Source organism: Eucyclogobius newberryi, unplaced genomic scaffold (assembly GCF_026437365.1).
Source record: "Eucyclogobius newberryi isolate DKJ021-1_F unplaced genomic scaffold, fEucNew1.0.hap1 SCAF_14, whole genome shotgun sequence".
Lineage (NCBI taxonomy): Eukaryota > Metazoa > Chordata > Actinopteri > Gobiiformes > Gobiidae > Eucyclogobius > Eucyclogobius newberryi.
Genome location: NW_027315768.1, coordinates 13514543 through 13541304, shown reverse-complemented (window position 1 = coordinate 13541304; position 26762 = coordinate 13514543). Strand labels below are relative to the sequence as shown.

Genomic DNA, 26762 nt, shown 5'->3' with positions numbered 1-26762 from the left:
GGCCCGGTGCCCGCAAGCAGTTGAATCTCCGGTGGGCCCGCGGTTTGAAATAGGAGGGGGCCCGCCGTGCCCCTCCTCGAAAAAAATCAAGATTTAACTAGTAATTTGGCCATATTCGGGGCATTTTCATCGCTTAAGTTTCGTTTTGACAGACATGCCCACTTCGCACGTCTTCTCGCTTCTCATTGGCCGAGTGGTGCCGAGCGGTGCGCGCTGCGTTCGTGTTGCGTTCACGTGTCCTCGGAAATGCCCGGTTTAATTTTTGGGGCAATGTATATATGTTAGTAGTTTATTTTGTAGGACGTGATCTCATATATTCCACAAGATCTCCTTGTGTCAAATGCTGTAAAAAGTATTTATTTTGTATCTAAGAAACATTATTATATTGAATTAAACAGTTTTAAAGATCATGATCTCTGGTTTATATGATTCAGTATTTGTGCTCTTCATATCAAATAACAGATAAAAGTACTTTAAATTGTTTTACATGCTAATAACCAGGTTTAAAACAACACATTTATCTTGTTCTTATGACGCTGCGATGCCGCGCGCCCTTGTGGGCCCCTGAAATTGCTTGGGGGCCCCTAACTTTGAAAATCTATTTCTCAGCATGACCTGTGTTTCCAAACTAAAGTGATGCTCTTCAATCTTTGACTGATTGTATCACAGACATAAAGATGTGTGTCTGACACTTGGACCTGCAGTGTGGGGGCGCCCCAGGGCACTGTCCTCGCGCCCTTTCTCTTCACCCTTTACACTGCAGAATTCAGACACGACACGGACAGCTGTGTCCTGCAGAAGTTCTCTGATGACTCTGCCATCATCGGACTCATCACGGACGACGATGACGCGGAGTACAGAGGACTGGCGCAGGACTTTGTGGACTGGTGTCAGCGGAACCATCTCCTCATCAACGCGGGGAAGACCAAGGAGATGGTGGTGGATTTCCGCAGACGCCACCCCACTGCCCCCTCACCAGTGAACATCCAGGGAAGGGACATTGAGAGAGTGGACTCATACAAGTACCTGGATGTTCATCTGAACCACAAACTGGACTGGACTCATAACACAGACGCACTGTACAGGAAGAGCCAGAGTCGGCTCTACCTCCTGAGGAGACTCAGGTCTTTTGGAGTGACAGGGCCACTCCTGAAGACCTTCTACGACTCTGTGGTGGCATCAGCTCCTGTAGGTGTGGCCTGCTGGAGCAGCAGCATCACAGAGAGGGAGAGGAAGAGGCTGGACAGAGTCATCAAGAAGTCCAGCTCCGTCCTGGGCTGTGCTCTGGACTCGGTGCAGGAGGTGGGGGACAAAAGGGTCCTGGCTAAACTCGCATCTATGCTGGACCATCATTGTCACCCCCTGCAGGACACTCTGTCCACTCTGGAGAGCAGCTTCAGTGAGAGACTGATCCACCCTCGCTGTGGGAGGGAAAGGTTTCACAGGTCTTTCCTTCCTGCTGCTGTCAGACTTTATAACAAACACTGTTAGTCCTGAACACTCGCAATACTGACCTAACCTAATACTGATATGCAATTCTGTCATATGTGCAATTGCTGTTGGAATTCATGTGCAATTCATGTGCCGTCGTGACACATATTCATGTACAATTACTGTCGTGATCACATGCAATGGTATTTATGTATTTATTTATTTATTTATTTATTTTTATCTTTATTATTTTTTCCCCTCCATCCCTTGTTGGGAAATGGGTGGTTTTGTCTATGGGAGTTTTTGTTTATAGGAGATCTTCTACTGAAAGTGTTTTTTCAAACTTCCTATAAGTGATTCGTTCTTTTCTTCTGTATCTACCTCTGTATCTACCTGCGTTGCAGCAATGAAATTTCCCCATGTGGGACAATAAAGGAATATCTTATCTTATCTTAGGGCAAAATTCCCTTTTATTTGAATGATAGGGAGACGGAGTACATTTTATTTGGTGATTCTGTGCTGTCTAAATATATAACTTGTCCTCCATGATATAATCGACTGTAAAGAATCTTGGGGTTGTTTGTGACAACAATTTTAAATTTGCCTTTTTTAAATCACACCCACCTTGAAAGGACTATTCATCCTTTCATCGGCTCAAGAATGGACTATTGCAATGCTCTTTATGTGGGTGTCTCCCAGTTGCCCTTAGCCACCTTCAGCTCGTACAGAACGCTGCGGCGCGTTTTCTAACCAACAAACCAGATATCAGCACATCACCCCAGTTCTTTTAGAATTGATTTTAATATTTCACTTTTTGTTTTTAAAGCTCTAAATGGCCTGGCACCTCTTTATCTGGCCGAGTTTCTGTCTGCTCGTAACCCAAGCAGGGCTCTAAGATAAAAAAAAATCATCTACTGGACGTCCACAGAGCCAGACTCAAGCATTGGGGAGATCGAGCCTTCTCTGTCGCTGGCCCCAGACTCTGGAACAAACTGCCCCCCGACATGCGCCCCCTCCCCCCGACATGCGCCCCCTCCCCCCGACATGCGCCCCCCGACGTGCGCGCCATCACAGACTTATTTATTCAGTAATCTAATGACACTTTATTTTGTAGTTTGTTTTTGCTTAGTTTTATGTTTTGTATTGCCTTGATAAGCACTTGTGTCACTTTCAGTGTTGTAAAGGGCTCTATAGATAAAGGTCAAATGATTGATTGAAAGAACAGTTATATTTTATCATACTCAAAACTAAAAAAAATTCAAAATCTTGTATTGTATTTCATTTCAACAGAGGCCAGTCATTTACTGCATTGATTGTCCAAACTCAAGTACGGTAGCTTTTTCGGCTCCCAGATGCATCTATATTCTGTGGTGGGTGATATTTACAGTAGATGTTGATCAAAAATGACATTCCTTTAACACTTTAGTGTCATGTGCATCTTAGTACAAAATGCCACTCACAAACAGGCTGTACAGCGCCGTCACATGGGTCCATCTTATGATCAGATCACTGCTTACACATGACCTCAAAGGGGCACAGATGGCTGCTACACACATACTGCTGGAAGCCTGTTCTCTGTCAGCCCAGGACAATCGACAGGCTGCATTCTCCCAACATGTTCATGATAATGGTTAATGTTAAGCCAGAAGGCATATTTTTTATTTAATCACATTTCTTGTCAGCATTATTAATAAGCGTGGAGGAAAGAGGTTGGAAGAGAGCAGAGGGGAAGGTGCTGACGGAGAGCTGCATAATAAGCTTTTGTTTGGCGAAAATGTGTCTTTTCTTTCTTTTATATTTGCATCTTTGATTCATTTGCTACAGCTGTGTATGGACACCACATCCATCATTTCAGAAAAGAAAAAGGTGTTTTGGGTCGTAACTGCTCTAGGACCAAGGGATGTAATGAGATTAACAATGTGATGATATCCCAATAGACCACAATGTTATTGTGAACGAGACATACATAGAAATGTTATTTTATATACATAGAAAAATTGAGAATACTTTAGTATGTAGTATGCTTTCTTTAATTGGAGTACCAGTAGTATGCTTTCTTTAATTGGAGTAGTATGCTCTCTTTAATTGGATTAGTATGCTTTCTTTAATTAAAACTATTAAAACTATTATTATACTATTAACTATAACTATTACAACTTTTTTTCTTTTGTGATTAATTTTTTATTTCACATTTTCGGTAATATTTACAGACACAATGCACATTCTGGATGCATTGTGAAAACATTGTTTCTGAATATCATTAATATAATACTTATATATAATAAGAATATTGATACATTATTTTTATATACATTTTTGTCAATATCTCCCTCCCCTAATATGAACTTTTATGATGTGGAATGGTGCATTGTTTTGTTGTAGTGGTTGACCAGCCTGATCTGAGCATCGTGATTATTCATCACGTTTTTCCACAACTTTCAGAGCCCAGAGCAGAGTTTATCATCAAGGTGAAGTTATCAACTACAGATAACTTGGAATAATCAAGACAGAACATCACTTTGCTGCCCTCTGTAGACAATACCATACGCTTCTGACCACAACTAGTGGAAGGAATTAACAACGTTTTTACAAAAGTTTAACGTGTAAAATATGCCAGGCTGTTCAGTGCGTAACTACATTTTAGTAGTGCTCTATGTAACTTTTCTCATCTTTCTGTTCTTGTTTTGCCTGACATGTTCCACAGTAGGCATTAAGGCAGGCAAGGCAAGGCAAGTTTATTTGTAGAATACAATTCAAGCTCATTCAATTCAAAGCGCTTCACACAACAGGAAAATGAATGTGTTAAAATCGCAAAGACATGACAGAAATCACAAAACCTTCATTTCTATTCATTCAATTTAAGTTTTGCTGACATGAATCATACATTTTGTCCGTGCTTAGTGATCCACCAGATGGAAAACCAAATCTCTAGGACCACACTGGCAGACACTCTTTCCCATATTTATTTGACATTGCCAGCATGACAGGCGTCTCCGGGATGGACACATCACTTTTAGATTGATTCTTTCCCATGTTTGACCGTCCCTAGACGTCAGAGCGCTATCTGCCTCTGCACACGTCTGTGCTGAGCGTATGTATCTTTGACGTAGCTCTCGTTTACGCCTCCACCTTATGTGTGGAGCTTTTGTATCTTTAACAACGGATGCAGTCTCATCTCCCCCTCCCTAGATTGAGCTTTCGCTAAACTAATTGTCCCAGACAAAACTCGACTAAAGCTTTTAGTGTTAAAACTGGCTCTTGATCAGTGGGTTGGTGGCGCCAGGCTCTTCCTGGACTTTGCAGTGACTTTGCAGTGACAAGCAGGTGATGTTACCAGGCTAAGTTACTTGTCAGATCTGTGGAGAGATGAGATCATGTGATTGACTAAAATGACAGATAAATAAGTTAACGGACATACTGTGGAACATTTCTGGCAAACCAGCAATATTTGAGAAAAGTTGCATAAAGCTACACATCTGAAGCTGAATTTGTATTTTTACACGTCAAACTCTAAACAATATTTGGCATTTGCACATATTTTGCACACTTCCAGATTGGCTTTTATGCTCCCATACTTTCTTCTTATTCACACACATAAAGCCGTTCTGGCTCCCACGATCTCTCTCTCTCCGCTGCACCTTTCAGCAGCAGCAGCAGCAGCTGGAGACCACAGCGCTGCATTTGCTCAGACCGGTCCGGAGTAGGTCGGCTCCTAACATCGTCTCTCTTTCTCTCCTTCTCTTCCATGTTTCTCCAGAGTTACAAGCGGACAAACACACAAGCCCCTCCTCTCCTGCCACTCAGGAACTGATGACAAGGCTGGGCTTTCTACTGGGAGAAGGGATCCCCGGCACGGCACGCATACCTATGGACGACAAGAATGAAAAGAAGGTATTTGATGATTTTTTTTCCCCCTCCTCTCTCTCCCCACCCTTTCACCTCCCGCTCTCCCCCAAACAGCAGCTGCAGCGGCACTCGGAGCCAGAGGAGAGAAGATGAGAGGAGCGCGGACTTGCCACTACCCAATGGGATTTTATATTTGATTACATTTTTACGGTTTGAAACTACTTGCGAATTTGGATTTAGTTGGCAGCTTTGGAAGGCGTTTTCTTGCTGGAACTCATCACGGTAATACAGTATGTTTGTTGAAGATTAAGCTTGCACAGTATGTATCAAATTGTTTGTTCCGATTAGATTTTGTCAAACAAAAAAACTGTTTCGGTCAGGACTTTTAACTTTGTAACTTTCAAAGTAATAACCTTGCTGCTACAACTGCCAAAAGCATCTATCACCTTTTTTGAAAATATGATAGTATTATTATAATTTGTTCTTTTAAAGTGCTGATTATATATAGTTTTTTGTTGTTTTTGGCATTATTTTCTGACCTATTTTTTAAGAATGCCTATGTAACTTTTTTCTGCTCTGCCACATTGTCTCCATGGAAATCTTATTGTTATGCCTGATTATGATATGCTATATCCATGGAGCCTAGTCAGATCTGTTGAGTTAGTTTTTCAATTTATTTTCAGCAATAAAACACTTACATGAATGCAAGCTTGATAAGCATAATGCCATACTGTGGAACATTCCAGGCTATAACAGCAAGTCACAAGGAGTTGGCAGATGTTTTACCAGAAAAGTGAAATAATCCCACCTTTAAGTCCTATTTTGTACTATCTTCTTTTATTTAAGATGAGTCCCATCCCATTCCTCTATATATACTCCTTTATACATCTTACAAATACATGAACCATACGTTGTTTACAGTTTAATGGCAGTCTTTATACACATTGCAGGTTTATTGTAGGTGAATGTGCCGGTTGGAATGGCAGCTCATGTGTTTTGTTTGTTGAAGCGGCCCAGTGCGGTCCATTAGCCTGTGGGAAACATGAGTGCCCTTCTGGACCTTGTAACAGGACGAACCCAAGACGACTCCAGAAATAGAGTTATGTTAGGTCGGAGTCTCGGCGCGTTTGGCTCCGATAATTGCAACACGTTCTTCTTAAAGCGCAGAGGAGAAACCCAAAAGTGATTCATCTCGCCGCGGAGCAGAGGAAAAGGATACGAGACGCAAGCAGCTGGGGAAATTTGAGAAGGCATTGTTAATTTACTGATTAACATATTCAAAGGGTGTGCGTTATAAGAGGAATAGAATCAAACGGTGTGCACTTTTGTGTTATTGAGATGTGTGAGAGGTCTTTGCGGACCCTCAGTCGTCCAGGTAGGTTAAGAAAAGAAAAGGGGCCAAAAGTTTTAAGAGTGATCCACAGTGACTCACCACATCCCTGTTAGAGGAACTGAAGAAGCTACTTGGATGAGTGGCGAAACGTCTTCACTCTTCAAACCTTTGTCTCTTGCTATATGAGCTCAAATGAATTAATTAACCATATTTTGTACGTACCCAAGCGCAAGCAAGTGGTGCAGTGAGTTTAACCTATGCCAAGCAACTGCAAGGTCGCCCGTTCAACAACTACTTCAAAGCAAAGAACAAAGATACACGTTTTGTTCACGTGCAGCATCTACGCAATACAAGTGTTTTTGACATAATTATCCAACTTGTAGACATAGAACACAGAACAGAAACAAGACAGAGAGAGAACATGGCAAACATTGTACAGGGTTCTAAACATGTAGTCTGGTGTCATCGTCCTTTTTGGTCCAGAATCTATTCAATTAAGTTTGAACGTATTTTTTTCCATTTTGCGAATATGTCATCCATTTTTTGTGTGTGATGGCCTTCTTCTCTGCTCAAGTATGCTCAAAATGTGTCTATTTATTGTATCCATGGCAGGAGTTTGAGGCCCAAAACATTTTGACTAGTTTGTGGAGCCTCAGATCCAGTTAAATTTGTGCGGCTCAAATGTTAAATTCTCATGGGAACAAGGGAAAGGAGCACGTTATTGTCATCTGTCAGTAATTCTGTTTTCCCGACTGCTGCTTTTACAACAGGTCTTAAACGCAGCATGTTGTTGTTTTCACTAAATTACACAAATCCTACGTTAGTTGTTTTGTCTGTATCACAGTGTGTTGTGGGCTACTGCCTCGAGCCTGTTGTTGTCGAGAGGAAATGGTGGGGAAGCACTCAAAACGAAAAAGTGTCCTTGTTAAAAATCCAGTCTACTCAGGATGGGCTTAATGAGTTGAGGTTAGAAGATACAGAAGTGACAGATCCGCTCCTTCTTCCAGTTGTTTGGATGATCCTACAATGTAGTAGCCTTAACGCTTTTTTGATCTCACAAAAAACGTTTCAGATGGAGAGGTATATCAAACACATGGATGGGAACTTCCTCTGTATCATCAGACATGTAGCCAATGAGGGTCTCTTTGTAAATGCTAATATCTAATTGGCAATAATACATTTTCCTTATTCATACGTAGTTTTATAATACGGCATATATACAAAGCATTTATATTCTTTTATGAATCACTGACAAAATATAAGCATTAACACATATTCAATAATTTACTATTGTGAAATAGTATACTTTACTAAATACTATTACTATTGAGGGTATCTGTTATAATTATTTAACAATTATAAATGTGTTTAGATATGTTTTATAGTTAATTAGTACATTTTTGTTCATAATTAGTATTTTTATGTATTTTTTAAATCAATGATTATTGAATGATTAATAAACATTTCTAAATGCTTTGTATACATTCCTTACTATAATGTTACCTAATAGGGTTGAGTCAATAAACTGTAATTTCATCCCAAATCAATTTATAACGTTATTAATAATAGGAACCTTGGCCTTTCTATTCAAAATCAATCAAAATACAACCCTGAGTAAGCTAATGATGAGGAAAACCCATTAAAGCACGGATAAACGCACATGAATGTCCATTTTGCTTTAGCATGTCCCCTTTAACATGGTTTTCTTGGAACTAATAAATAACCCAATTAACTGATCCATTACTGATCCATAATCTGATCGTGTTTACATAAAATATAGGACGGTAAGGACGTTCTCTATACTATAAACACTTCATAACCAATGACGACAAGCACTGTGAATCAATGAGTCAATGTTAACTTCCTCTTTCTATCATTCAAGCTACAAACAGGAAAGTTGTTCGTTACTTATCCATATCACTTACACGTAAACACGGCCTGCCTACTTTCCCTACACAAAACGATGTACCTGTAAAAATAATGTAACAGAAACACAAGCTCCGTGCAGTCTCTCTTAAGACTCAAATCATTTCTAATTCTGTTAAAATGTCTTGTTTCTTATCAAATCTACTCTCGCCCTTTTGATTCACTTTTGAGCTTGCAGTGCAAGCAAACCAAACACTTTATGATGGATAAAATGGGGCAGACACAATGCATTACAGGATAATTGGACCGCGCCGCTTTCAGAGATGACCACTGCTTAGCTAGAATCACACACGATATTGTACGCTCTGCAAAAGCCGGGGACAATTTAGGAGAAGATGAGAACGAAATGCTTTTAATTGAGATTGCCATGCTTGTCTTGCTGTTCAAAAGAAATATGCAACTCCTTTATGCTCGTCAGACAGGCTGGAGAGCACAAAAGTGTATCTATTGTACAAAAACAAAGTATTTTTTTCTGCGCTAAAATTCCCTCCAGGCTTATTCCCTCTAGACATAAGTGTGTCATTTTCCATCTGTGTTCTGCTTTTGGAGTTTTGGAACGGTAGCTTGAATGCTATGCTAAATGCGTTCACTTTCCCCCGGTCGAATGTGGCATGTTTTTTGTGTTTTTGCTTGATATTCATAGCGTATTCCAAATATGGTTTAGAAAGTTGAATTGGGTACTGCTCATGTTGGAAAAATGTGGGTTTGTTGCCAGGTCAGACAGTAAAATTACATCAAGAAGCAATTTATATGGAGATGGTTCAGGGTTTACACGGGCTACGCGTGCAGAGATTAAGTCGGACTGGTCTTTGTCCGAGGTAACACGCACACAGGAAATCTAGTTTGCTGAGGATAATTCATTTCTGTAGGTTTTTATGTTGTTGGATATACAGTAGTTTTCAGACAATGGAAGAAGGAAATGTCCTTGAATTGTGTGTAGAGTGAAGCGTTAGAGTTTAGCTTTAGTTGTTACTCCTAAAGGAATATATGAATCTGCATTTGACCTGCAACAGAAACAGTGGGTGATCCCAGACCTTGAAAGTTAATTGACTAAAAACAATCCTTGTGCATAAATTAAAGACTCAGTCGATTGACTAACAGGGCGGTGAGGCATTGCACTGGCAAAAGCTCTCTAAAGTTTTAGGAAGTTCAACAGCAACTTCATAGTGAAAATAAAGATAAAGTGTAAACACCAAAAACCCAGATGCCTCACTTTATATTTACTTCTACTAATTTGCATATGAATTCTTGATATAAAAAAATAAGAACTAATTAAACAGTGTATTAGTCTAAGACAGTAGTTCTAATCGTATTTGTCTCATGTACCCCTGAACTTTGTCTCGCACTACTAGGTGCATTAATGTCCTAGTAAGTATTATCTAACAAAAGCATTTTGAAAGCAGTTTGTAATTGGCATTAGTCATCAGAAATGTCCCTGAAAAATAAATGTTTGAAGAATAAATATAGGCCTGGATTAAATATACATCAGCTGACTCATGTTTGTCTGTAGTTTGTTATGTAACTAAAGAAATAAGGTTGGCCACAATAGTTATTTTAACTAATAATAAGAAGAATATATGAACCATTTATAATAGGGCTGCAACACACATTTATTTTGCTTCTCATTTGTTTTTCCAGAATAATTGATTATTCGCAAAATTTTCTAAATTTAATTCTGATAAACTTAAGTGATAGCTCTTGAGGATGCCTTGATAAGTACATTTACTGACAAAAATATGTTTTTTTGGTCAAAAATTCAAAATGTATATGTTTCTTTAGTCTTTTTGATGTACTACTCTGTCTTTCTCTTGGCACATGGCCAGATAACAATTTCTAAATTAGTTGACAATGATTTCTTTTGCTATTAATTGGTTAACTTGTTTCAGCCCTAATGCATGGCAGATTCAATAGGGCACTCAAACTACCATGCTATTGTTTCCAGATACTACAGCTTCTAACCTGCTGCTGTATTTCTCTGCAGTGCTCAGTGACCAGCCAGGGGATCAGCCCCTGCTCCACCCTGACCAGCAGCACGGCGTCCCCCTGCACCGACAGCCCCTGCTCCACCCTGAACAGCACCACGGGCCGGCCCCCCCTCAGCCGCTGCAGCCCCTGTGGCACCATCACCAGCCCCAGCTCCACGCTCGAGAGCAAAGACAGCGGGATCATAGGTACACATGCTCCACATGTCATCACATCCTCTTCACACTGAAGCCAGATGCAACATATGGAAAGCAGCAGATGGATTTACAATGCACAGTGTTTTAACATTTGGGGAATTTGTACAAAGTCTTTACGCCAATCCCATAGGCCCTTTGAGTGGTCCTAAATACCAGAAGCGTGGAAGACGGGTAAGATGGTGTCAGTTAAGCAAAGGTAAACCTGTCACAATTCGTGCGATTAGAGATGGGCAACACATCGGAAAGTTTATGATATTGTGCATGTTTTTTTTATCATATGCTAAATTTGAATGTTGTGCATATTGGATAGAAAATGTAGCAACAAAAAAAATGTAATCTTTCAAACACAAATGTTGCAGTCCGGATAATACTAATACATTTAAAGACACAGTTTTATCACGTTTCTGTTGAATTGTTAGGCAAAACTAAACGGGGACTAACCAGGCACAAAACCAGGACTACCATCAACAACACATCATATCAAATGAATACCATTATCAGAAGGCTCCAAAAGAGTATTAAGATATTTAATTTTGTTAGTATTGCCATTCAGATAAATATCACTATAAACAATGATATAGAAACTTCTTCATGAAACAGTAGCCCTAAAGCAGAGTAATCCTCGTAAACACTTATATTGTTCAAATACATGAGCTGCAGCAAATACAAAGCAGAATCAAACACTTCAGTAGTTAATGTCTATAATGAGTTTAAAAAAGGTCACTTATTCAATCATTTAGAGCTCAAACGTTATCATAGAGCAAAAAAAAGCTTTCAATTCTGAGCCACAAAAAATATTGCGGCATCTTTCATTTATTGAACGATAAGTCGATATTGTGATTATTGTTACAAGCTTAACTATACAAAAACATTGCAGATTGGGCATAAATTAAAATTGAATGGAAAGATCATTAGAACATTAACAAGGGGCTTCATATGCTATAGTAAAGGTGTAGTGCTTCATTTGTCATGACACATACACATTTGTACAACATACATTTAGTTTTTGGGAGGTGAGGAACTGGAATACCCCCCCAAAAATGTATGCAGACACAGGGAGAACATGCAAACTCCAGATCCAGGAACTGAACACAGGACATGCTTGTTATGAGAAGAGCATCTTTACCATTACAGCAAATCTACAAGTACAAAAAATTTACAAAAACCACTACAGAACAGTGTTAAACAGCTACTTGTAAGGACATTCCCAGACCACCTCGACAATCCAGAGAATGCCTATAATGAGCCAAGTCACCTGCACATTTAAAAGAGAAACAGGCCTAGATAAATTCTCATGGAAACAGCAACGTGGGGCCGGGCCAAAAACAAAGTCGAAAAGCTCCACTCAGCTTTGCTCCAAACAGGAGACTCATTTTATGGACTAGATAAGAACAAAGAGAAAGGAAAGCTACTGAGCACTTCTTTTTTAATTATATTGTAACATTTATCTTGTCCAAAGCCGGCTACAGAACAGATGCCAGAAGTCCTGTGAGGTCACGCTGTCCACATATTACTCATATACATTGTGTCCGTGGTTTTGATTTAAAACCGTTTTTAATCAATGCTCTAGTCTTGGAAATATGATTTAGAACGCGTTGTGCCGAAATTACAAAATTATTCACGCCACGTCAATAACACATTTCTCAATAAACTACGAGCATAGCATTCATTTTCAGTCACAGCTGAATATTTGTTGCTATAATTGTTGACAAGTTTCTCATAATGGAAACTTGGAAGCCATTACACATGGTACTGTACAGCATTTTTATTCCCCATGGATAATAGTTTTATCTATACCAATATCAGATAATATATATAATGGTTTATGTCAAGCATAATGGCCTCTCTGTTTACCTTTTAAACATCTGGGTCTGGGAAGTTTAACATGTTTAACTTGTCCTCTTTGTTGCTCAAACTTAAAGCTCCACTATTTAAGATTTCAACCAAAAAAACAGACTTAAATAAACGCAATGATGTTTTTCAGACTTAACAGTACTGAAAAAACTTGAAAGACATGTACTCTTACTGTGAAGGGGCTTGTTTCGCCACAAACTTTACTTGTAACTTCTCTGGTGGAGGATCTGACATCTGCTCGTCTCCATGGTGATGTTCTTCTTTCTTTCTTTGCCTCAAACATTCCAAAGAATGGCAAAAAACTGCTCTGATCTGATCTCCATGGAACAATGCAGGTGGCAAGCGCTACACGATGCTGCAGGAGATGTTTTACCTTGACAACACGTTTTGGCTGTGTTTCTTGTTTACAGTTGTTGATGAGAGCTAATGTCTTCTCCTGTACATAATGTTTCATGTTTAAAGTGTGACTCCCTCAGAATGTCCGCCCACAAGAGAAAAAATGCTACCAAATGTCAAGATGTTCTGACAATGATTTCTTACTGGACTCCAGCTTCAGCACCTCCAGTATGAGACTCGACAGTGACATTTTGACGGTCTCTCCTCCTGTAAGAGACATCTGGACGTCTGTGCCTGGCTGACAGTGAGCGGACATGGTGCAGAACGTGTTTATCCAACAAGGAACAAATCCAGGGATGGAAAAGGCAATTGATTAGATGAGGACGCTGATTTGCTCTAGATTCTTGTAATCATTAGTATTATGTTTGCAGTGAGTGAAATAGTATTTTAAATTGACAGAAATATTGTATCAGTAAAAGCATTAAAGTGTTTTTCGGCATAAGAGAATACTTTGAGCAAAACTCTTGCTTAGAGTTTGTTTTTTCATATCAAGCTAAAAGTATGTATCAGAACTCTTTCATTTGTACTTTTTGTTGGTATTTTATTTTGTTGTTGGGGGATGGCATCAATGGTAAATGCTTATACAGTCCTTTTAATTCTGTCCATTTAGCGTCTTTGAATGACATTAAAAGCACTATAAACTATATACTCATTTGAAGTAAAAAACGAGCTATTCTGGGAAAACATTTGTACAATTTTATTAACATTTTGAATATATTTATCTTAACTGTATTGTAGTTCAATGAGTAGTTTTGTTCTCCTGGATATCACAGAGGTTAATTTAACAGTACACAGCTCTTCTTAGTGTCATAGAGTATTTGTTCTACCATTTGAGTGCAAATGATTGAATTCCTAACCATAACACAACATTAACAAGTCATTTCTGTTGCTCTATTCACCTTTCTACTGAACACCTTTTTGCTAGACTTTGATTGTGCGTGCGTTCTGCCCGGAGACTGAACTGTCAGAATGGCCCCCAGCTTGGATTAGTATTACACTGCAGGCTACACAGCTGACATAATTGATCACTAGGAGTCCATCATTTGTTTCCCTTGATATCTAAGCTTGGCTGCTTGTAAATAATTTATGCACTCTGTGATATGCTATCTCCCAGGCCTGGATGAAATAAGTGTTTTTATTATGTGATGTTATTGCAAATGTCTGCCTTTATTCTCCTCCATGCTTCTATCCACGCACAAAACAAAAAATCCAATGTTTTGTCCACAAGTCAAGTACTGTAATTAATGTGGTGTAGCGTTTGAAGTTTGCGCGACACTCATTTGACTTTGTTCTGCATTGCTAAACCTGTGTAGCGGATTCTGCAGAGTGGCTCGCCGGGTTAGGGGGGGAAAAAAGAAAAAAGACTCCCAAGGGTGGCTTTTGCAGTGGCCGCTTTAAGGAAACAGCCTGAGCAATGATCATCCCAAAGCCAGAGCGGAATAACAACATTTTGAAGGTTAGAATAAGCTGAAAGTGCTCTTTTTGAATATAATATTGGGAGAAGTAAACAGTGTAGAAGAAGCGGGATTTGTTTGTAGGAATGAAATTGAAAGTGATGCAACTAGCAGCAGCATTACGGAATTTGCTGTCAGTGGTGCGGTGTGCAAACATGGCCAGCACGGCAGTTCCACTTCAGATGGCAGCCTTTTGATTTGTGTTTTCATTTCATTTGATTTGGCTGCTAAAATGAGGATTGTAAAAATACAATTAGAAAAACTCTAAACAGTATTATAACTTTGTTTGAACAACAAGGGCTGACCTAGATGTAGGATTTATATTTGTCTATAACTAAACTGACATGTTTATTGTAGGTTTACTCAAAATTTTGAAAAATACAGCTTGAAAAAAGAGAAAAAGGAAAAAGGTTTCAGTCATAAAACTGTTTTGCTGAGATCATCTTATAGGAAACATGTATGCAGATATTTTTGTAGGAGAGAATCATCCCACAACTGAACAGAATTGTTTTTTTTTTTTAATTTCATAAAACCTTCACAATGTTCTTAAAGGTGCACTATGCATCTTCATTTGTCCCACAGTATGGCATTCATATGTATCAATTACAGGTGCTTGAATTGCCGGTCAGATCTCGGAAGCAAAGCCACTCGGGACTTGATATGAATGTTTGTGGTCTCAGCCTCGCAGTCTGCCCCAGGGCAGCTCAGGCTACAATCACCACCACCGAGTGATGTGATGAATAATGTACTGTAAAGTGTGTTGGGTTTCACAGGGTGGTATTTAAATCCAGTGATTAATTGATTAAAAACATGCATTCTCATTTTATATTAACATCTCCATGGAGACAAGCAGGTGAATAAATCCATTTGGACGTTTATGTTGGACAAGTCTAACGACTTTTAACTGTCGTATGTTGACATACTGCTTTCTGCCTATTTAACTCTGTGCCAAATTCCAATCGGACAAAGTTGGAACAATAGATCTCAGGAGGTTAATTGCCCAAATCTGTCACATTTCCCGAGCCATGCAATTAAGAGCGATAAGACTGACGAATCCAAGTGTTGATTAGCTCATTGAGGAATACAGCCTTCAGAGTTCAATTACACTTCCAAACACGCGCCACTAATGAGGACTGATGAATGGATAGAACACTTTCTTGGCACATTCATTCTTTCCTAATTCAAGAAATAATAGTCTTTCTTATTGCCTTTTTGTCTACAGCACGACAATTAATGCTACAATTTAGCATTTGCTACCGAAATTTGCATTAACAAAACTAGCATGTGTTATGACTTCAATCGAGTTCATTGTATCATTACCAAAGCGGTTATGTTTGTTGAAACTAAACTGAAATTGTGGATGAATTAATGTATTCTACTTCCAATAAAATACCACGGCTTCTGGTGCACATGTCACTTCACTTGTTTATTTTTAACTTCTTTTATAGTTTTCTTGGTCTAGTCTAAATGCAGATTAAAAATATACTGTCCTAAATATTTCATACAATTCTGTGTGAAAAAAGATCAGAAATCTTGATATATCATTTGTTTCTTTTGGTATGAATATTACAACAACAATGATTTTGTGAAATGACCTCAGCATAATAACCTCAGTATAATAACCTGAGCATAAATGAATGTAAAACCTGCCTCACGTTCATCCTGATCCTCATTTGTCCTTGCAGCCACCATCACCAGCTCCTCGGAGAACGATGACCGCAGCGGCTCCAGTCTGGAGTGGAGTAAAGACGGCAGCCTGAGGGGGAGCGTCCGCAATGGGCTGGGGCAGGGCGTCCGGGGCGAGACCTGCTCCCCGGTGGCAGAGGAGGACTCCAACAGCAGCACGCCCCATGACACGCCCTCCCGAGCAGAGCCCAGCACGTCCACGGCAGGGGCGGGACCGTTGCACCCACCCGCCAATCACTTGCCAGAAGGACCTGTCACTTACCCCGCGCACACCTCCTCTCTCATGATGCCAAGGCCGAACTCCGTCGCAGGTAAGGAGAAGAAAGCCGCTTTTAATAAGTGGTTTTGCTCATCACGCCTCTTGTTCGAATCACCGCTTTCCATAAAGACACGACAGAGGGACGGAGAGCGGGAAATGAACCCAGATAAACTACTCATTTTGTCAAGCCACCTATTTCTGATTTTAGATGCAGTTTCCAGTTCAAGATCTGATTTTGAAGCCTACAAATTACTATTCTAATGTATTATCAGCCACTTCAATCAGAACCTTTCATTAAACAGTGTATGTGACTGGATACAGGATATGAGCTGGTGGGTTGATGCCATCTACACCAAATAAGTTATAGTACCACTTTTATTATAACTACATCTTAATTAGCCTTATTAAAGCAGGAACAAAGACAAATTGTCAATTCAGAATGATTCAAGCTTAGTAATTCATTGATTAAGGAGTTATATTATTCTCTTAATAGATGATTTGTTCATGCTTTATTAGACTAATATAAATGTATTTATTATAAAGTGTTACATTTGTTTGTTTTTTGAAGATTCTTTTGTACAGTTGCTATTTCAATTAAACGTGACAATAGAAACAGAAGGGAAATAGTATATTTTTTATGTGACATTTACAGCTTCTACAAATCCTTTTAAATATTCAGGTATAATAACAGTGTTGGCTAAATGTGATTCATATTCAGTGCTCTTTAAAAGTACAAACTCTTATACATATTTTGATAGTTATGCTCTTATTGTTGCATTTGGCATTAACCGTAGCTTTCATAATGTCAGATATTGCTTTCACCTTTTTGTTTTGCTCCTATGAGGCAAAAGGTCTCCTCCCGCTACTGCTCATTGCATCATTATTAGTACGTTCCCAGTTTTTGGTGAACATAACTTTTTTCACACTCATTCTACTCTTTTCATATGCATTTCTTGAGCTTATTGGAATCCTCATCATGCCAATTACCGTGTGTGACTTGAGGCTCCTTCATCTCTGTGAGTGGCACTGCCTGTCAGTACAAGATTGTATGACATGACTTGTGCCGCAGGCTGGCAACTAACTTGTCATCCCCTGTCTGAGCGAATGACACCCCAGTGTGGAGTTAAAGCAGGAGATATACAGTAGTGAAAAATTTTATAGTCAGGGGAATGCTTTCAACAGAAGTAGTGGCAGTTGTAGTTCTCAGCAGCTCCAACCCGAGTACGGACCATACGCCTTCATAGACACTGTACACTGCCAGATGCTACAAACTCCATCACTTTGCTCGCCGGAGTTACGGCAAATGCTTCCTTCACATACTAATGAACGATGAAGCAGAGTTCCATATTAAAGTTGATCAAATGTTTATTTCATGATATTTATGTCAGTTGTCTGGTCTCCTCACCTGTAACATGTAAAAGACGATGTTCAGTTTTTCTTGAGTACTAATGCTAATGTCTAGGAAAAAATACCAGGGACTGGCTTCAAAGATCTAGTTCTAAGATCTTCCTGAGCCAAGTTGCCAAGTGATCGATAGCGTGAGCATCAAACGCTGCAGGGCTGCTACTGGTACTGCCCTAATAGTATAGTATATACTATAGTATAGTAGTATAGTAGTGCTCCACAGTATGACATTAAACCATGTATCTACATGGAGACAAGCAGGTGACACAATTGTGGCCAAGTTACAGCTCAGATAAATGCAAGTTTAACGCCAGTAAAGAGTAAAGATAAATTCTGTTTGATTCCTGGAAGCATTTATTCTCTTTGTGCTGGCGCTCTGTCTGCAAACAAAGTTTTTTTCTTAAACCTCAACAAGTATCTCTATGATTTGACCATGTATTTGATCCAAAGTGCAGTGACAAGACCACAAGATTATAGGAGATCACACAATTACAATCAAAAAATCATCAACCAATCAATTGACAACAGTTATAACTACTGTATTCAAATCTGTTCAATTCACATTATTTTTGTAAATCCCCAAATCACAGCAGCAGTTACAGGGCTTTTCAAATAATTGTTGATTTTACCAACAGAAAGAAAATCAACAGTGAAGCAGATGATATACCTGACACCAAAACGTTACATAGTGCACCTTTCACATTCAAATCAACTGTGGGACTAAAAGGGAACAAACTCTAAACAAATGATGAACCAGGTCTAGACTAGGAATGCCAGATCTATCCCAAGAACAGGGTTGAACCACTAAACTTAAGCCCCCAAAGTCCTCCTGACTACGCACAGAAGAACCCTGTATGGTCCTGTCCCCCAGTTTGAGAACCTCTGGCTTAGGCAGCTGTTGTACATTGTGCGTCCATGTTGGAGCTACTGTCTGCCTGATCCGTTCTGCATTCCTTCCTGCTCGGCTCCTGCACACAGCTGTCACAGTTGTGGATTGCCCTGCTCTTTCTTTAGCCCGCTTTCTTTTTAAACCATTATGATTCTGTCGTTTGGGCCCCATGCACTCACCGCCCCTCTGTTTTTCCTATTGACCCCGGCCCCTTGTTGTTGTAACTCACCAAGCCACCAGATCTGCCTGTAAAACGTTAGCAGTCGTGTTTCTCTCGGCTGAATGAGGACAGACAGGTTTTGTGAGTGTTGAAAAGAATGTAAACCGTCACACACATTTATAATACAGCGTAAAGATTGTATTATTGTCTCTCTGCGGCCTTGTTTTTATAATTATTCAATTATATCTGCACAGTGCGTTCAGCCATTGTTCGAGTTCATTTTGTTGACCTTCAGTTCTCTAAAGAAGCAAATACAAAGCCAGTTGAATGCTCTGCCAACGTTCTATTAAGCCCTGTAAATTGGATTTATAGAACTTGACGCACAACATTTTAAGAATAATCGGTTCACATCGGCTCAAATTTAGTGTATGCCAAGGCAACTTTCTTTATTAAGCACAAAACTAAGCTGCCATGTTATCTGATAGCGGTGGGTATTGCCTCGTACCGCGCGATACAATATGTATCCCGATACAGGGTCCACGGTACGAATCCCGGTATTCGGAACTTGATACGATACTATTCTACATGGAACTTTGGCCATGGCCAAGCTTTGGAGAAATTGACGAATGTTAATGTGACACATTTAACAAATACAAGAAGAAACAAAAGGGCCAGAGAGAAAAACACAGACGTCAAAATAAAACTATTGCACCCAAACTCCGACACAAACGTCCACATTGGTCATCAAGTCGGTCAAATTTGTTCAATTTTATTCTTGGTCAGTCAGAGCAAAATGACTCATTCCCATTTATTTTGAAGGTAATTAGTGGAGTGGCTGCCTAAATTGTTAATACATTTGTATAATTTAGATATTATTCTCCTTGAAAGTTCTGATTTATAATCTTTAATAATTCACTCAAAAGGCTGTGGTTGTCATTGCTTAGTTTAATTTTCCATTGCTAAGTTTATAATAATTCCTTATTTGTTAATACCTATAAAAGTTTGCTTCCCCAAGTCAAAGGATTCTGTCAACATATCAAAGCTTTTCAGGTGATTTTGTTTTCCAATCTAATAGAAAACTTTTATTCTTCTAGTTATCCAGACTTTAAATCTCAAATCTGTGCTTTTAGGTGTAAAACCAGTTTAAGATTTGAACATCTTTTGACCAAACTTTGTTTAGTTTGTATGTTTTGATTAGCTCTTTCCAGGTTGTAAGCTTTCAGCCAAGCTTTAGGTCAAAGCGAGCAAGTTTGGATTTAGAATATTGAAGTTGATAGTTGTATAGTTGCTTGCCTCTTTGCTGCAGGTTTAATTATCACTTTCTTTAAAATAGGGCTGCACACTATCTGAGATACAGCTCTAAAGTACTGCGATATTGCTATTATTCAGATCATTTAACATACTTTTTGACACAATAATTTCATAGCAAAAGAAAATATAATTGTGGACAAAGTGGACAAAAATATTAAGAGTTATATTAAAACTGGATAATTTAGGGCTTTCAAAAATGAATGAAAAACAAACAAACAAACAATACAATAAAAATCAGTTAATAAAAAAACATTACCGGTACATTTCTTTCAGAATCTTGGTGCTATTGCGATATATAACAGTACTTTTGTGATATTATGCTACCCTAATTTCAAACATAAAAATAAAAAGGTTGGAGGCAAGTTCATGTGCTTGTCCGCATGACTATGATCAGATGCACAAATTCCTAAAAGTCTTGATAAAAGCAACCAAATGTTATCTATTTTTGGACTGCAAACACATCCATACAAAAATAACATGTAACATGACTGTATTACGCTAGTATCAGAGCTTTGTACTGCTTTGTCACATAAGAATAAAGACAATCAAATGGAATAGCATGTGGAAAGCCCAGATAGTGATATGTGTGGATGCTGTGATGAGCTGATGTCATACAAATGCAGCGCTGCCCTTGAGGAAACTGCAGTATTCACACCTTCTGTACTAAGCCCTGGGCGTGACATCAAGGCTAGTGTCACATGACTCCATGTAGGCTCAGCAGACAGCAGTAGAAACAGTAGTAGCACTAGTAGTAGTAGTTTTAGTAGTAGTATTGGTTGTCGTCATAGTAGTAGTTCTATTAGTGGAAATTTAACAAAATCAAGACATCCAATAAATAAAACAAGTCATGTATTTTTTTGTAACGAGTATGCTCCTAAAACGATTTATTGTGTTCATGGCTGGGGTTTTGAGGCCCAAATACATAGTCCTGAACACAAGTGCTACAGTGGTGACAAAGATCATCTGTAGTTTTAGTTCCAGTAACAGTTCTAGTAGCAGTAGTAATAGTCGTAGTAGTTCTACTTAGTATTAATGTAGTATTAGTTATTGTCATTTTAGTTCTGAGGCTTCTAAAAAACAGAATGGAAATATATACTCTCTCTATATCAACATTTGATATTAGATTGTAAACTTGCTCAACAGTGCTGACCTCAGTCTTCGTAGACAGCCTATTGTGATTGGAGTGGCATCTGCTGTCAAAACCCTGCCAAATCTCCAATCTGCAACTGGTTAACTGGGCAGACACTCAAAACGCTAAGCTGTCATTGGCCAGGAAACAACTCTTCCCAAATGAAGTGTGGCTTGATTCTTGTAAAGTTTTGGTCTGACTCTCCAAACTGAAACAAAACCCAGAAACTCAAACCGCAGCGCTTCACGTGTGGATAAGTGTTGAAATGGTGACGGATCAGAGTTTCCCTCCTCCAGTATCACAGTGTATTGTAACTCTGACAGCTGAAGGGGTTGCACAAAGCACTGGCTGCCCGTTTTCTGTCTTCTTCTGTTTAATGCCAATCAACAGGTGTGCAGCCGGGGCCCCCAGAATGTCAGCTATGTGTGTGAAAGGAATGTCCGCGTCCAGCCCAGAAGTGTCATTTGCACTGGCCTGGTAAACATGCTCCCTCCCGGGGACCGTATGCGCTGTGGGAACATGGAGCTTTGAAGCGGGGCATGTGTCGGGGGAACGTTGCACACATGTGGGCAAGCACAGCTGTTAGTGTGGACAAACATGTTCATGATGGAATTGAGACTTTAGTTTGTATTATGAGTTAAGTTGACTCGGACATTTTTCCCACTAATGCTAGCTCTAGCTGTTTTTTTGCATGCTTACCGAATGGAGCTGGAAATTATATAAACATCGAATTGTGATCTCGTCCCTGTAACGATCTGCTAGTTTGGTCACATTGTCATATCGTAATTCACAATTTTTTTCTGTTTAATCTTCACTCTTTTCCACACTCATTTCTCTTATTTTATTTATTTATTAACCTTTTATTAAACCAGGTAAAAAAAAAAAGAGATTTCAAGTGTGACCTAGGAAGTGCAGCACACAACCACAAAAAAGAGACATTAGGAAAGATGAAAACAGAATTACATTTAAAAACGCTGACAATTTTGATTTTTAGTAGATAGTTTTGAAGCAAACGCCTCTGTGAAACCAGCTCATATGACCTCACTTCACCTCAGTTATTGGTTAATCTCTGTAAGGCTCTGAGTGAGATGGAATTAACCAATCACAGTCAAGTGGGAACTTTCAGAAAAGGAGACAACTTATTTACAAAAGGCAATAGTAAAAGACAAAGTGTACTCTCATCGTGATAAAATCCATGTTGTGATCTGGTGTGTAGAAAATTTTCTTAATATTCTCCACACAGGTTGAGCGAGGACAAAAATATGAATTGTAGTTATACATTTAGATTAATTTACCCCTTAACTAGAAGATCTCCAGTTCTGTTTTCTATATCCAAATTGCTTTTCTTTTATATTTACTTGATTGCTTTCTTTCCAATTGCCGTTTACTTCGATTTGTCGTTCTCCCCTCAAAATAATCTCGAACAGAGTGGGAAATCCAACGTATAGTGGTTTTAGAAACATTCTTTCCTAAAACCACTTTGCTTTTAGGAAAGAATGTTGTAACGAGTTCGCTCGACAAAGCAAAACCTCTAATACTCTTTCTCATGCTGCTCGCCGCTGATAATTCACTTTGTTCAATAAAGGCTAAAAATCCATCGATCTGTTTCACCCAATCGGACCACGTCCACCTCGATCACTGGCCGAGATAACGCAAACACCACACGCGTTTTCTATTTATTCTTTATTTCTCTGTGGAGAATTCAGTCTGACATCCGTTAAACCATCCATTTCGTAGAGGAGTCTGCACATCTAGGACTCAGTGGGGAACGTGAAGGAAAAGCCACGGCACAGATCAATCCGGTGGAGTTTTGAAGGCGCATTTGGAGTGGCGCGCAGTGGTTCTCTACACACACGCCAGCAGAACTAACAGAAAGGAGGATGACACGCGTCCAATCTACGAGGGGCAGTGCGCTCGGCTGGATCCCCCGCGGCGTTAGCTAAGATGGACTGACACAACCAGCTATATAATGTCAATGGAAGAGAGGGACTGCGGTTTATAGAGATGTTCGACTACTCGCACCGGGGAATAGACTGCAGCGGTGATTTTCCTATCTAGCATCAGGGCATTTTCCACTTCATTTTGTAACAAGCGGCTGTTTAGTTTCTGTATGTGGCAGTAGTTTCTGATCGCTTTTATAACCAAATGTAGTTTAGTATTGTATATTATGTTCAGAAAAGCGTGAAAGGAGGGCTAAGAGGTGAACATTTAAACATTTTAGCTCTGTATTGATTGATCTTTTTTATTTTATTATCATATATGTATTGTTTTTAGGTTTTATTTATTTTTTAGGGTTTTATTATTTGTTTTAAATGGAGTTCTGTGCAGCAGTTTGGCAATTTAAATAAAGTGAATTGGACTGGATTGGATTGCGATTTTCAATTAAACAAAAAAATTATAAAAACGTAGTTTTCAATATTTGTATTAACATAAACAAGACAGACTTATTCAAATTAAATCAAATTAAATTACATTATCTAAAAATGCATTTAACTTGTTGGCATTGCAATCTTTTCTGTGTTGTAGTGGGACGATTATCAGATAATTTCATTGAGGCCGTGAATGGAGTAGTGTTTTCACAATACTACAATTATAAACTTGATTTTGATGAGGGATGAGAAAACCTTTACTTGTTCCACGTTGGGCAAACTCCAGAGACAGAAATCGGCTCGATACAGATTCTGATATCACTGTGATCATCAAAAGCACAGAACACAAAAAAATAGTAGTTTCATAAGTGTTACCATGTGGTCTTTCAATACTTAGAAAACAAAAAAATATTCAAAAAAGGTCAAATTTAGCTCCATTCATGTTTTTTTTTAGATATCAATTAGTACCTGGGTATTCCTTGTTGGGACAGCCATATTACAGAGGTAGGGATTACATTGGAAATTCATCTAAAGCCTGCCATGTAGTAGAGGAAGAGGAAAAGCGGGGATGCAGACGATGGTGTTAAGTGAAGGCAGGCGCCACGAGAAAAGGAACAGCCTAAAGGAAAAGAAGACATTCACTCTTCTTTGCTGTGTTTTTTTTTTTTTTTTTTTTAATTGGCAAACTCCTGCTAAAACCAATATTTGTGCCCTGAGCGACCAGAGTTGTATATAATTGGAATGTTGTGAAATACTGGTTTTAATTTCATCCGGAATAACTAGAATGTAATGTGACAATCATTGTGCCAAACGGCTAATTAGTGGCTTCCTTATCATTTGTAACTGACTTGACGCAAATTAAGCTAAAGCTTGTGTCTATCCAGGCTTTTAGATAGGATTTGAAAACACCTCGTCCAAATAATTTTGTCCGCAAAAAGTTCTAAAAAACGGCGTGCGAGCCAAACATGGAAAGCCAAAATTATGATCACAGTCCGCCACTTAAGAGTGGCGTATCGCAGCGTTTTTTCCAAAGCTTTTACTAAATAAAGCGGCGCTTTTAACGTCTTGTGCCTGTGTGCGCCGTGTGCCAACCGTGGGCGCGCCGCAGGCCGTCCCTGCACTTGTCCACATTTTAAAATACCCCGTCCAAAATACGGGAAGACGGGCATCCATCTAAAAGCCTGTCTCTATCTCTTTCTAAAATTGTACTACCTAAGTTCACTTGTTTGTGTTGCTGCTGCTACTACTACTATATTTTTTGCATGAGGTGGATTTGAACAAAGCTGGTTTCCATGGTAACACATCAGCGTTGTGTAGGGCACCTTACCTGCAGAACATCTATTGGGTCAGTGTTGATCAGTGGAAATAAAGTAATGATGGAAAGGTTTCTAGTTGTAAAATTTGCTGGTGATGAGGCATATTTTTGTGAAAATGATTTGACTGTCAGTTCTACTGTCAACACACAGAGGCACAAGGGACGTTCATTTTGCCCTTGGGAGAGACAAGACACCCAAATGAAATTGGTGTGGGCATGATTGATGGTGGAGGAGGAGCTGATTGCACTGATTGGCAGCCTCGTTTTCATCAGCCTACCCTAGGGCAGCTGTGGCTACAAATATAACTTACCTCCACCAAGTATGAAGTGAATAAATAATGCACTATCCGGTTTATTGATCCATGGGCATGTTACACTTGCCTCCAGCGACAATGTCTGTTGTCCTCTGTCCCATTGATGCTCCATTTACAGTCATCACAAATGGTTGATTTGAGTTGTTCCAGTGCCGATTTTTGTCTTGTTGCTCTTGTGCACTTCCTCACTGTTTCCTTTCCCTTTTTTGTGTACTGAATCCGTTTCCCCCTAAAGGACCTTCGAGTGTCTGGATATTATTATTACAATTACTATTACTATTATTCTGTACATAATGCAAACTATATCTAGGTCAAAACACAATTCATCTATTTGGTTTATTTAAAAAGAAGCATGGATTTCAACCTTTCAAAACCACTACTTTTCACCCAAAGGTTATATAGGATAACAATTAAACTCTGGATTTACAAAAGGCCAAAAGTGTGCAGGTCTGGGAGCCAAGTCCGTCTGATAAGAAGGCTTTGTTTGGGCCAGTGGCGCTCTGTACGCCTGCCTATTGTAGATGTTTCAAAGGTTAGCTATACCCAAGGAAAAGAGTGAATATTTTCATCAGAATATGGCCTGACAAACACTTCAAAGTCCAAGGCAGACGGAGCAGACTTCAAGGTATTATATGCAGGTTTCATCATATGTGGGAAGAGAGGAGGAAACCAGGAACATAATAAAAGGAACACCGAGAGGCTGTGTTGCTCTGCAAAATGGCACAAAATGTCATTATCTACGGCAAGAGAGGAGAGACATTATCAGGCGTCATCATACTTTTGGAAGTTCACTTAGTGAAGGAATAACAAAGATGATGGCAAAGAGTCAGCATTATCGCTATTAGTTAAATGTAAAATGATTCTCTTCAATTTGGACATCCCTTTGTGTAGTTATGTATGATTTATAGCAGACTAATGGGTCATAAATGGGTCATTGGCTGGTTGTTTTTTTTATTTATTTTGTCAACCAGCAGGGGGCAGTAAGGAACAAATGATCAGTAGTTCAGTAGTTTAGTTGGCCACTTGATTGGGTGATACTCCACAATAGGATATTACGTGTTGTGTATCAGGCCAGTTTATTTTCATTTATGGCCAGAGTCTGAGCTCTTCTTATTGTGAGTTGATCAGCTGCTGAAGCAGGCGAGGTTCACAGATGATGAAAGGACGGGTCATGAAGGCTCCAGCCGCTGTAGTTTAGTTGAATTATCTCGACTGTGGAGTCTAAAGTCTACTTTCTACATTAGTCGTTAACGAGTCAACAAAAATGTTGAGTAAAAATGTTTTGCAAAAGGTGTGGTGCAAAATCTATCTCTTAAAGACACTTAAAATAGCCCCATACTGGTGATGATCAGTGGGCAAGAAAAATGAAAAAAAGGGGGGAAAAGAGTAGAGTTCAGGTCTCCGAGTTCAAGAGTTTTGTCTTGGGGTCTTCTGAAGCTGCTTTCTCCTGAATAAAGTTCCCAGTTTAATCATCATTACAGCACTTCAGGGCGGAACATGTGTAAA

The 26762-nt window shown here is 39.2% G+C and overlaps 1 protein-coding gene across 4 annotated transcripts in view; it reads left to right on the top strand.

Moving 5' to 3' along the window:
* The window catches only part of tanc1b (tetratricopeptide repeat, ankyrin repeat and coiled-coil containing 1b), a 117868-nt gene that overhangs the window by 45766 nt on the left and 45340 nt on the right, over nucleotides 1–26762 (top strand). For all 4 annotated transcript variants that reach the window (XM_072444339.1, XM_072444338.1, XM_072444340.1 and 1 more), the window contains exons 4-6: nucleotides 5189–5322; nucleotides 10518–10707; nucleotides 16106–16417. In XM_072444339.1, coding sequence (XP_072300440.1) covers nucleotides 5189–5322; nucleotides 10518–10707; nucleotides 16106–16417 — 636 coding nt within the window. The remainder of the gene's footprint in view (nucleotides 1–5188; nucleotides 5323–10517; nucleotides 10708–16105; nucleotides 16418–26762) is intronic.